At 35.0% G+C, this 13,679-nt stretch overlaps 1 protein-coding gene across 1 annotated transcript; it reads left to right on the forward strand.

The window, feature by feature from the left end:
- The first annotated feature begins 6,704 nt into the window (after positions 1 to 6,704).
- Positions 6,705 to 8,924, forward strand: LOC123565596 (uncharacterized). The gene is made up of 2 exons (XM_045359454.2): positions 6,705 to 6,848; positions 7,271 to 8,924. Exons 1-2 carry the CDS (start codon positions 6,804 to 6,806, stop codon positions 8,168 to 8,170), a joined length of 945 nt encoding a protein of 314 aa, XP_045215389.2. The 5' UTR covers positions 6,705 to 6,803; the 3' UTR covers positions 8,171 to 8,924.
- Positions 8,925 to 13,679: the final 4,755 nt, after the last annotated feature.

The raw sequence follows: 13,679 nt of genomic DNA on the forward strand, positions 1-13,679 counted from the left end.
CTAAGGGAGGCTCAAGAGGGGAAACATTTTTAAATATTTTAAATTTAAGATATTTAAAAAATGTGTTCAGTTTACTGTTTTTAATCATGCAATAAATCAGTTAGACAATACATACGCGTGTGTTACCGGCGAGTATCATCATGCTTGGGAGAATCTCAGGGAACGTAATTTGATAGCACGAGGCTCGTTTGCTACCCAAATTACGTTCCCTGAGATTCCCCCGCGCATGATGATACCAGCTGGTAACACACTTTTATGTATTATCTAACTTATACAAATACAACATTCACTCTTGACAAACACTCCATTTAATTAGAAAAAATATGTATATAAACTCTAGCCATGGTCTTTATCGAAAATCTGTAAACAGTATCCAGAAAAATAATCCTAATGTACTTTGAATGGAATGGCGGTACCCATAATCTCTGTAGATTAGGCAATTAATATTTATCAAATCATTTTGAACAATCTTTCAAATTATATTGAATTACTGTACCGTCAAGGTTTGTGGAAAAACAAAATTAATACCAAAAAGATTGAGACTATCCAAGAAAGGGCACTCCGCTAATTTAAAATAATTTTAAGTTCGATTTAATTCAGTCACATTTTTAGAGAGACTGTGATTACCAGCGTCTAAGAACCATATCAATTAAAACGTACCAAAAAGTTCTACTCAATCATTAAAAATGCCAGACAAGACAGCCAAGGTATTTCCCCACTAAAAGAACAGACAATTAGCAGTATTCCAACTTCAGAAAACCTAGGAAAAGCAAACCACCTAAATAAAATGTTCCAGTCTGTTTTCTCCGGCATCTCCCCACTATCATTGTCTCAACTGTCCAAAAATGTCTTAAGGAACCCAAAATACCCAGTGATGCCGGACATAAAAATAGACCCAAATGGTGTCCTGAAACTACTCCAAAACCTCAAAGTGGATAAGGCTGCCAGGTAAGATAAAGCCCATTATCCATAAGGAACTCCGCCATGAGATCCTTGATATAGTATCACTGCTATTCCAAAAGTCCCTAAACTCTGGTCAACTCCCTTCTGAGCGGACGAAGGCAAACGTCGCACATCTCTATAAGAAAGGTGATACTAGTCATCCAGCTAACTATAGGCCCATATCATTAACATGTGTTCTATGTAAACTCCTGGAGCACGTCATAGCATCTAGCCTATCCACACACTTCTCAAAGCATAACATACTCTATGAACTGCAGCACGGGTTCCGTGAAAGACGGTGCTGTGAGACCCAGGTCATTGAGTTAGTAGACAATCTAGCAAAAAATCTCTCAATAGGTAAACAGACCGACCTTATCCTGCTCGATTTTAGTAAAACCTTTGACAAGGTCAATCACTTGAAACTACTGTACAAGCTCCAAGAACACGGTGTTTGCGGCCAAATCGTGTCTTGGATACAGTCATTTCTTATAGGCAGATCCCAGTCAGTAGTAGTTGAGAGCATTGCGTCTGATCAAGTCCCCGTCACGTCCGGTGTCCCCCCCCCCCCCCGGGGGATCTGTTCTGGGGCCCCTCCTCTCCCTACTCTATATTAATGACCTCCCTGACATGGTCACATCCCAGGTGGGCCAGTTCGCAGATGACACGGCCATCTACCTCTTCATAACTTCCCACTCTGATTGTCAAAGGCTACAAAATGATCATTCTCAAGTTAGAGAAATGGGAATCTTTATGGGACATGGAATTAAATCCTAGTAAATGTCAGGTCCTCTATATCATACGCAACAGGAAATCCATTGAATTCCCATATAATCTTCAAATATTGCAACCCTGCCTGACCTTGAGTCCTTCAAGCAGGCAGTGGCCCAGTTCAGTTACTAAGTAAACTGCAATTGTTTTTGTTTTTTTTTTTATCTTTTTACTCCATCTTTTTTTAACATTTTAACAACATTCATCACCTTCACATTCTTATTCTTATTATTATTATTATCATTATTATTATACCAGATTTATATAGCGCCCTTTTCATGATCAATTTCACGTTCAAAGGCGCTTTACATAGTTCAAATGCAGCCACACAGGGCGCATAATTCATAACTAGTACAGACACAGAGCGATCTGACCAGCGGGACAGAGTGAGACAAAGCCCCTTCGACAGAGAGATCAGAAATCAGATAAGGCTTAGATAGATAAACGTAAACAAATTCCTTTATGTTTACAAATATGATGCAAACATTGTCTATGTATACTAGTACTATTTGTACAGTGTGCATTTTTTTTTCACTCAACTTCAATTTACATTCTGACTCCCAACTTATCGTTTTGTCAATACAGATCAAAATGAAGGATGCAGTCCATTGATACCGGACTACGAAACCAAGGGTTGTCTGTTTGGTCCTCCACTCTTACAATTAAATTACTAACACTTTGACCGATATAACAGTCCCATGGCTTGAAATTGCAGCTTCTTCTGTAACTTACACTAATCTCCAATTAAAATCACTAACATTCTTCATAAGGGGTCGCTGATATGGGTTGCTGGTGGCAACACCAAATAAACTCGTAATCACACGTGCGCACACACATCATGTTTTTGGGGGTTTTTTTTGGTCAACGTCTGCATGGTCTATGAAATAAAAGTAAATGGAACGTTAAGACATTCAACATGGGAGCGGTAGGTTGAAGGCTCAACTCTTAATTTAAGGGAGCCGTTCCGATGTCCAATTGGTGAGACACCAGCTTGTTGAAGAATGGTTACCAGTTGCCTTACTGCCTGGTATTAAAGGATATGTGACTTAATGAAAATGTATACAAATGTGTCAAACAAGTCAAAATGGTCGGCCTTTTCACATTAAGGTATCCTCCAAAAACAAGCAAGTTCTATATAGTGCAATAAAATATATCAAATATTAATGCCTGGTAAGCTCATATAATTTTGATATCATTTGAAAGCATATTGTCTAAAAGAAAATATAACTTGAATTACATGCCAAAATATGTTGTTGTTTTTTTTTTTCACTTTATAGTTTTCAATGATACTTCCACAGAAATCCATTTATTACAGTGTAAGATTTATCATCTCGCAGTCAAAAATACATGACTGTAGTGATTCTTGCGTATTCTTTATGGTCATCTTAGTTACTAATTCTTGTTCAGTAGGCACACTTCTTTCAAATGATACCAAAAAAAAAAAATGTGGTCACCAGGCATCGAAATGATACCTATTTGTGGATCGGATACGTTAACGAAGAAACACGTTACTTTTTACATGCTTGAACTAAAATTTTATGAGGATAGTTAATAAAGTAGCGTTGAATTCCTTCTATTTGTATGAATGTTTTACCGTGTGACTAACGCACTAGATATGTTTTAAATGCTACGAAAGAGTATTTACATTATCCATCGCTTTGCTTGAACGTTTTATTTAAAAAAAAAACATAAATCTGAAGGCTGTCTCATCAAATATTTCGTACTCAGCATGCATGTACATGCCTGTTATGCCTCCCTTGCCATTGCTTATATTGTGATGTGAAGCGCACATCACGTATACGTAAAATTTTCATAAATGCATAACAGTTACTATTCAGCTTCAAGGAACGCGCTACAAGCTTTAACAGCTTAATAGGATCGGCATGCAATTTTAAACTTGGACAGATACACACACACACGAACATACGCACCCACGTACGCACATTACATCAAGTAGCACTGGAATGTGACATGTGCATCTGACAAGAACATCTGCCAAGCAGGTGGAGGATGCTATTTAGTCCCGCTTATCTCTCACTATCCAAATAGAAATGAAAACTGATTTATCGTCGAATAGTAAGCCCAGCTTGTTTATAAAGTCAATATAGTCAGTTTCAAGGGTCACGATCGCATGCAGGTTCGTGCTCAAATGACACTGGAAATGGAACTTTTGTTTTTTTACTACATCCAACTTACCTCACATATCCTCATAAACAAACTGTTAAATTATATAACTATTCGGTAATATTTATGCTTTTCTATAAATCATTTGTAGAAAGAAATTGATAACGTGAATTTACTACAGATATATAGGCTCAAGAAATTATGAATAATTTATACACCATTGACAAATATGTATAATCTCTAAATCTTTAATGACATGACTCTGGTCCATAGTTTGTGCTATATGACGTCTGTATTCAAGTCATGTTTTAATACTGGGTAAATGAGTAAAAATAATATATATATACAACTATGAAAATTAATTTCTGATGTCATGTAGTAAAACACTTATTAAATGGCTTGTCGTCGGACCTCGGATAATAGTTCTGACTATTGACCGGCAATTTCAACTCCGTATTTTGTAATGTTACAGCCAAAACTTGAAAAAATATCAAATTAGATGTATTTTTTATGTCATCGAATAAAACCTTATTGAATGGCTTACCAAAACTGTTGACCATCGGTCCTTTGGACATCGAGTAACATCCAATAAGGATAGACTGTTTCAATATTTTTACATGTACGTAATATCATATAGATATAAACCTGTACTTATTAAAGCAGGGTCGCCATGTACGCGTATATGTGATATATGCATGTACCACACGGTTCTCACTTGTCAAAAGCTATCTATATTTAATTAAGTTATATGTAAATTAATTTTGTTAATTCGAATCACAGACTGTTTAAAAATTATTCACTAGATTATTCAAGTGGCGAGGCTTTTTAGAAAGGACAAAATGACTTTTATTGCATTTTATTAAACAAATATTTGAACGATTTACTATTTTTTTTAGTTAAGTTAAAATCCGCATTGTTATAAGACAATCTGTACAATATTATTCTATTTGTTTTGCCCACACATTTTGCACTGTAAACATGTAGACGTTCATATATAAACACAGTTATCACGGCATGCCACGGTATGTCAAGGTATGCAGTGTGCTCAGTGATGCTGGAATCTTTAGGAAGTTAAGCCCAATGACAGAAAATTGTTCGCTATCTAAACAACTCTCACTAGCAAATCTTGTGTATGTTTATAATGAGGCCCGACATGGACTGGTTTAACTCCGACGGTCGTCTTAATTTCACATTCACAGTAACTTATATTATCAATTCATTTAAATCTAAACCTTTAAATCTAGACCTTGGAAACTATCCAAAACTTTCTTCCTCATCACTTTCATCATCATCGTTGTCTTCATCATCATCATCAGCAGCAGCAGTAACAACAACAACAGTTTCCTCCTCGTCGTCATCATTATTATTATCATCAATGAACTCAGTCTTGTGTTTGCATATTCATTTGCTATCTCCATATATTTTATCGGCATACAGTCTTCACAAGCGCCAAGCTTAATATAGTACCTTTGCGCTTGTTAAAAATAATGATTTTTTTTCTTTGATGGAAAGTTTAAAGGAATCTCATAAAGGTTCAGTTTAAATCATTTTACCTACGGAACTTACCATTTGTCATCCAGTGACACATTTCTTGTAATATGTATGGAAGGCCAATGTGCCATGCTGATTGACAAATGTCAAATACGAAATATTTAATGCTAAATGCCACTTACGTAATGATAAATGCCAATTATTTGATGCTAAATGCCAATTATTTGATGCTAAATGCTACATACGAAATGTTTTATGCCATAGACTTAATGATAAATGCCAAATGCTAAATGTTAAATAGCTAATGGCTATTGCTAAATGATAAACGCTTATCGTCAAATTCTTTATATTTATGAATTAATTAATGATTTCTATCTCTTAACCTAATGAATGTAATCTTAATGATATAAAACGTGTCATATTTTTTCAGTCTGACTTTAAACAATAACATGTTCTACCGGTCATATGAACATTCGACCGAAACAGTTTACTCTTAAAATGTTTAGATTTTTTAATGGACTCAAAATTATGAAATGACTGTTCAATCTGACTAAAGTACATATCCTATTACGCTACGCATAGGATCTGAGAACGACCTATTCATTGCCTCGTTCTGACGACCCTTTCGCTAGCCAATCAGAGCCTAACTTACAACATCTTGCAAATCTACCTGTAGCATTGACTTTTGATATTTACAATTCTTATGTCATAATGTATCAGATAGCCGGTTAGCTCAGTCGGTAGGCCACTTGCTTTGTAAGCGAGGGGTCCCGGGTTCGAGCCCTGGAATGACTGCACATTTTTCTTACTCTTTGACATTCGAACAAGTCGTCTGATTGGATAAAATAAAAATAGCAATACTGGAAATCCAAAATATACAGAAGACGAATGTGAATGGGTCGTTCTCAGATCTTCGTTTAGAAGATCAAGTACTTTAGTCAGATTGATGACTGTTTAAAGGATGGATTAATACGCTGATATAGTCAGCTCTATTTTAAATTAGCTCTTAGCAATTAGCGTTTATTTTTCCGCATTTCTCAGTTAACAATTAGCATTTACCGTTTAACTGTCAATGATTATATATATTTGATATTTAGCATTTGGCAAATAGCATTTCCATTAACTATTTTGTCATTTAGCATTTGGCAGTTAGTATGACGCACCGGCCTTCCTTCTACTTTGCCACCTATCCAATTCTTAAGAAAACAATACGGACGGTTTACGTTTAAATATTATTCTAGAATGTACACTTTAAGTTTTGATATTTAGATCATACCCCTCCGCATGCACACCAAACTGATTTTTTTGTGGTGCGATGTCGTTTTCTGAAGCACCAAGCCTGGCCTCCCGATACACGGAAATCTTTTGAAAGTGAATAATCTTGCCTTATACCTGACCACATTAGCTCATTAGACATGACATTACGTCATCTTATAACTTTATAATGCAAAAAGAAGTTTTGCATAACTCTAAGAACAATGAGGACTGGGAATTCAATTTGGGATAATATCATCATTTTTAAAGTAAGTAAAGGTTATCTATAAAAATGAAAAGTAAATCATAATATATGTATATTAAACTATTTAACAGAAGTAAGAAGCAGAACTGCTATATCGACTACCCGCGCATGCACGTAAGCTTGCATTTACGTAGCCGCGCACGCCAGCGGAGAAAAGTACTATAAAATATGTAAAGCGCAGTAAAGTTTACTTATAAACATAATCTAAAGTTTATTAGATTTGTAAAAAGAAATTGTAATTCTAACGAAGATAGTTGAATATCAAACAGAGTAAAAAGAAGTGACTTATATAGGTGAAGACTGGGCGTGGTGGCTTTTTTAGTCCGTTAAAAAGTGTATTTAGTATCTGAAACTTTTTCCTTAACAAGACTTTACAGCGGATAATTTATTTACAAGATCATTTAGCATTTACGTTTTTTTTTTCAGGCATGGGCTTTAATTATATGTATAGCGATTTCACACACACTAGATGTTCATAGTGCAACCGCAGACACTGTCAGCCGGAGTAATAGCACAACATCGAGCAACGAAACCAATTCCCAGGATAGTTTTAATATACCTTTTTCATTTTTGATGCCCGGAGAACCCTTAAATGGGAGCAGAACTGAATCACTCTTGTCGGACAGCACTGAATCGCCAGAATTGACGACGAAACAGAAACAAACAAGTCCAACGACAACGCCTTTTAAAGCACGCAATGTAACCATTGTAGGGAATTCAGCGACTGACTTTGCGAAACAGGAAACGACTTCTAGCACCACTGCGCAACCGGAAGTTACAACAGACGGGACTATTTATAGTACAATTACTACAGATATAGCACAACCAACAACATCATTATCAAAATCAGTGTCAACACAAATTAACAGTGCGAGTGCAATTTCAAATTCTACTGTCGGGTCCAGGCAAACTACCAGTACTTCCGGTTTGACGTCTTTTTCAACATTCGGATTGGCGTCTTTTTCAACTGCTAGACTGATATCTTCAACTTCCGGATTAGTGTCTGCCAAAATTTCAGCCGTCACAAACAAACAAACAATTACAAGTTCAAGGACAAATCACACAACACATTTAGCGAATGTTAATACAACAATAAATTCCACCGATGAATTTTATAATTCTACTGCAGATCCTAGCAGACTAACGCGCACCTTTTCAGACGACTTTGAATCACGTGATTCGTTTTGGCCGATAGCATTGGCACTTACCATTGGGATACCAACAATTGTTGTTCTTGCGGTAACAATAACTGTCCTGTACAGACGAAGAATAGCAAAGCCTAGGAGTTTACTGTCCATGTATGGTCAAGACTATTTTCAGAACTAATATGATACGTTTTAAACTATAAGCATCGCAAATCAAAACTAGCGAAACAGACAACACCTTAAATTAAAAACACGTTGATCATTCAGGTACTATTGAGATAAAATCTCAGCTATACCTTTTAAAAATGGTGCAATTTATTTAAAAGTGAGATAACAGTAGTAATTGCTAATAGGAATGTAAAATATTCATTTGATACAAACAGTCTAACATTGCTATTCTTCAAAATGCAGAGAATGATCAGGGTTTTTTTTTTCTTAAAAAATATTGCTGAAAACATCACATGTAAAATCTCACACATTTTATTAATTTAGGCGAGTCAAATTGAGACATGTCTCTTATATTTTGTTTGAAAGTGACAATGAGAAAATGCCTGGTGCATTCTCCTCATCGAGATCATCATACGGTATTGTACATTTTTGACGTTGTAACAAAAAAATGTATCATTGTACTAAAATATTAGCAGCGTTTCCTATTCTGACCGTTTCCTGTTAGTTTCACAGATGAAAACGTGTCTTACTCGGAGAAGAAATTAGAAGGAGTGGCTTTCATCGTCATTTTTCAGACGTATTTAATTTACAGTTAATTTTATTGAGACTATGGACAGAATAATGGAAATAAATTTGTTTATTTTAAAGTAATGCTTACGGTATACAGTATATGCATATTAATTCATATTACACTAAACTATAATTTGATTGTAATATCATGTTTATTGTTTAAAAATAAAGATGTCTGACATTTCAAATCCACAGTACATGTGTGTTCACCTAGACGTTTAGATCCTCTTATCAACATATTCGGTATGGCAAAAATTTCAGGCCTTCAAGCATTGCCTTGCCAAAATGTAGGAGAAAAGTAGGAGGTCCCTACACAAAATAGTAGGAAAAAACAGGAGGTCTGCGGACAAAAAGTAGGAAAAGTAGGAGGTTTTCATCAAAAAGTAGGAAAAAAGTAGGCGGCTTTTAAAAAAGTAGGAAAATATAGGAAAAAATAGGAACGCCGAAAGGCCTGGAATTTAGAACAGGTTATTGGTACATTCAAAATTTATTGTGGTGTAGTTAAATTCATATTCAAGAATACATCTCATTAGCTGATGTTCAGTTTATATTGTGTTATCAACATTTGTAAAACCGTAATCATTATCTTGAAAATTTCAACTAACGTCACCAAAATATTTACTTAGTGAAGGGTTATATTTTGCTTGAGAGTACTCTATCCAGTTCTTGTTATTTTCGTCTCACTGTGACAAAGCTAAATCGAAAAAAAACTTGAATTACCATTTGTGCGGCTTTACGTGTGTTTTGTTTAGTTTTCCGAACACTTATAGTCAACAAAATCAAATTTCTGACGACATAAATAACATGCTGATGTTTTAGAAATAGAATTAAGTCGTTGGCTAAGTACATGAAGACTTAAAAAGGAAAACAACTACTGCACAAGTCAGGGAATAATTAATTTTACCTTGGTGACATTTCGAATATGAGCTTTTGTTACACTAATCAAGTTAATGCTTTGATAGAAACAATGAAAATGAACCAGCCAAAATATAAAAGTAAACGGCAATGTGTCAGCTATATATAGAGGAATGTTCATAACATCAGACAATGTCATATCCCTTGGCGCATTGTTTTATTGTCTTAATCGAGACTCGACATAAATGTTTTTTGTGCTGCTCTCCTAATGTCCTTTTCAACGTTTGTGGAAAATAATATACTTACACCTTATGTTGAGCATTGGTGCTATCTTGGCTTGAACACTTGGTATCCTTACATAAACTATCCAGTATGCTAACCTGCCTATTTAAAATTAGACGAGAATACTTCCACTAAATATTCAGTTTTATATCCATAAATGTTGAACCTGCATTTTAATTGCGCTATTTTGTATAGGTCAGTTTTCATTGTATTGTATTGTATTGTATTGTATTTATCGAGTTAAAGAGAGCCAAAGAAACAACACGAGCACAAAGTAATTGGAGGAAAATGAAGTGTAATGTCGTTATAAAAAATTCTCTGAAAGTTATTTTCAAACCTTTAAACATCATTAATAATTAACATAATTTCTTGTTTACAGTGATGATAAAGAAATTCGGATGTTATCATAGAACTTGAAATAATGCACTAATTGTTTTTAATTATCTTGAATTTTGTTTGTTCACCGATCATAACTTCCATGTATATACCATGTTTCTTTAATAACGTGACCTACATGATATAAAGTTGCCTATTGAAAAATAAACAATAGGCTGTTGCTTCTTTGTGTTAACATGTAGTTACTAAATGCCTTCGCATTTTTACCCCATCCCAGATGTGCGGTTTTATTATTATACTGATGTAGACTTAACTTGTCAACTGACGTCCTGTAATGTCAGGCTGACTAAAATAATGGGTCAGCCATCCAGTCAAAGCCGAAGGAAGCTATAACCAAAAGTCAACATACGTCAAAAATGGATGATAGATGAACGGTATTGGATTGGGGTCAAAATTGTAAATATCAAGATCGCAGAACTGTTTAAGATTAATAGAATAAAATTACTTCGGCGAACGGAGAACGAACGTCACTGGAAAATTAACTTGACGCGTAGTGTTTATTTCGAGATTATAGTTATCTACAATATGAGAATGACATCCAACCAAGAACTGTACTTAACACTATGTTGTAGTAAGTTCACGAAGCAGACTTCTTCCTTTTGCAATATTTGAAAACTGAATGTAGGAGAAATTTCCCGTTCGGGAATTAATATGCAGTCTTCCTGCTTCCCGAACAGGAAACTTGTTACTAAATGCAGCAACTTAATTGTTTCCCGATTGAGAAGCAAAATCATCATTATATGTTATTTTTAATTGAAATATCACATGTTTAACATAGACAATTTATCAAACTTTATTCCGTTAATATTTTCAAGGCCTTAACAAAAATATTATTCTATTTTATTCTATCTGAATTTCAAAGCTTCCCGTTAATGAAACATACTTCCCAGTCGAGAAACACATATAATTACGCTTACACTGAATGATTCTCATATTATGTAAGTATGATAAGGCAGCATCACATTTTAAACAAAACTGAAAACAAATAACATGCATACTGGGAAGTTAAAAAACTTTGAAAGATGTAAGGAGACTATCTTGAAGGGAAAGTTGTGTATTCCAGTAAATCTATTAAGATCTATTTGTTTGAAGCATACATAAAATACAAATACTGAACCTGATATAGATAACTCCTAACAGATTTAATAAGAATCAGATTTAAATTATAATCATATTATGAGTAAGTAAGTCAAGCATATATATATACTGTAATCAGTCAGAATTACGCCCCTTTTACCATTATCACATGTTTGACGTCGCGGGAGTGTAATAAAGCCATTACTTAAAAATGATAATACACTAGTATACTGTAGGGATAACGCATGTTTTTTCGTGTTATAACATCTGCAGAATCTCGAGGGACTGGTTGGTACCCGAGCCCGAGGGATTCTGAAGATGTTATAACACTAAAAGAACATGCGCTTACGCTATTCTAGCATAAAACGCGTGAAAACCAGGTAAATGAATATATTGTCCATCAACGTCATTGAATTTACATGAAATGCGCGGTAAAGTCTACGTTGTTTATTCACGTTGACGTCATTTCCTTTTGAAATATTCGTTTTGGGGCCGTAATACGTGTACGCTTTGCCACGGAACGCGCATATATAAAAAAAGGTTATAACACCGTTTTATATATGCGCGTTCCGTGGCAAAGCGTAAACGTCATTCGACCCCAAAACGGATAATTTAAAAGTAAAAAAAAAACTCAGACATTCCCGCGCATTTCGTGGAAATTTAATGACGTTGAGTGACATTGTATTCATTTATCAGTTTTTAAGCGTTTTATGCTAGAATAACGTTAGCGCATGTTTATTTCGTGTTATAACATCTCGGGATTCTGCAGATGTTATAACACGAAAAAACATGCGCTATCCCTACCTTTAACGCATGTTTTTTCGTGTCATAACATCTACAGAATCCCGAGGGATTGGTTGGTACCCGAGCCCATTAGGGCGAGGGTACCAACCAATCCCGAGGGATTTTGAAAATGTTATAACACAAAATAAACATGCGTTAAAGGTAGGGATAGCGCATGTTTTTTCGTGTTATAACATCTGCAGAATCCCGAGATGTTATAACACGAAATAAACATGCGCTAACGCTATTCTAGCATAAAACGCTTAAAAACTGATAAATGAATACAATGTCACTCAACGTCATTAAATTTCCACGAAATGCGCGGGAATGTCTGAGTTTTTTTTTACTTTTAAATTATCCGTTTTGGGGTCGAATGACGTTTACGCTTTGCCACGGAACGCGCATATATAAAACGGTGTTATAACAGCACGCGAGAGCGAGAATTTCTCTGTTAACACACGTTTTGCACTCCTGTTAAAACACCCCCAAAAAGTGACAAGAACAGCAGTTTTATGCTAGAATAGTATAAAACGCGTAAAAAATGATAAATTAATACAATGCCACTCAACGTCATTAAATTTCCACGAAATGCGCGGGAATGTCTAAGTTGGTTTTTTACGTTGACGTCATATCGTTTTAAATTATCCGTTTTGGTGCCGAATGACGTTTACGCTTTGCCACGGAACGCGCATATATAAAAAGGTGTTATAACAGCACGCGAGAGCGAGAATTTCTCTGTTAACACACGTTTTTTCTCCTGTTAAAACACCCCCAAAAAGTGACAAGAACAGCAGTTTTATGCTAGAATAGTATAAAACGCGTAAAAACTGATAAATTAACACAATGTCACTCAACGTCATTAAATTTCCACGAAATGCGCGGGAATGTCTAAGTTGGTTTTTTACGTTGACGTCATTTCGTTTTAAATTATCCGTTTTGGTGCCGAATGACGTTTACGCTTTGCCACGGAACGCGCATATATAAAAAGGTGTTTCAACAGCACGCGAGTGCGAGAATCTCTCTGTTAACACACGCTTTGCACTCCTGTTAAAACACCCCCAAAAAGTGACAAGAACAGCAGTTTTATGCTAGAATAAAGCTTTTGACGTCGACGTCGTTTATAGAATAGGAGACGCTGGTTGAATTGACTTGTTTATATAGTAAAAGAAAGTAGAGGTTTTGATGTTTCGACAGGAAAATCTGACATGTGATAAAAAGAATATTACATTTGTGTCTTTCCTCATTGAATTTATTAAACTCGTTGAATAAAATAGATAAAATGCTCGACAGAGCCCCGCATTTTATTATTTTATTCAACTCGTTTAATAAATTCAATACGAAAAGACACTATGTAATATCCTCTATTCATGAAAATTATTTTGTGTATAATTATAAATATATAACTTATTTTAAGCAGCACAAGTTTGGAAACAAAAGCGGCATGTGAATGAGTATAAACAGAGTTAAAAGTTCTGTGATATTTGCTAGAAATAAATGTTGAAGCATCAGGAAATATCTTTTCTTTTGTTCTTGTAATCATCAAGAACTTAAGCACTAGG

The sequence above is a fragment of the Mercenaria mercenaria genome, chromosome 8, assembly GCF_021730395.1.
Source record: "Mercenaria mercenaria strain notata chromosome 8, MADL_Memer_1, whole genome shotgun sequence".
Taxonomy (NCBI): domain Eukaryota; kingdom Metazoa; phylum Mollusca; class Bivalvia; order Venerida; family Veneridae; genus Mercenaria; species Mercenaria mercenaria.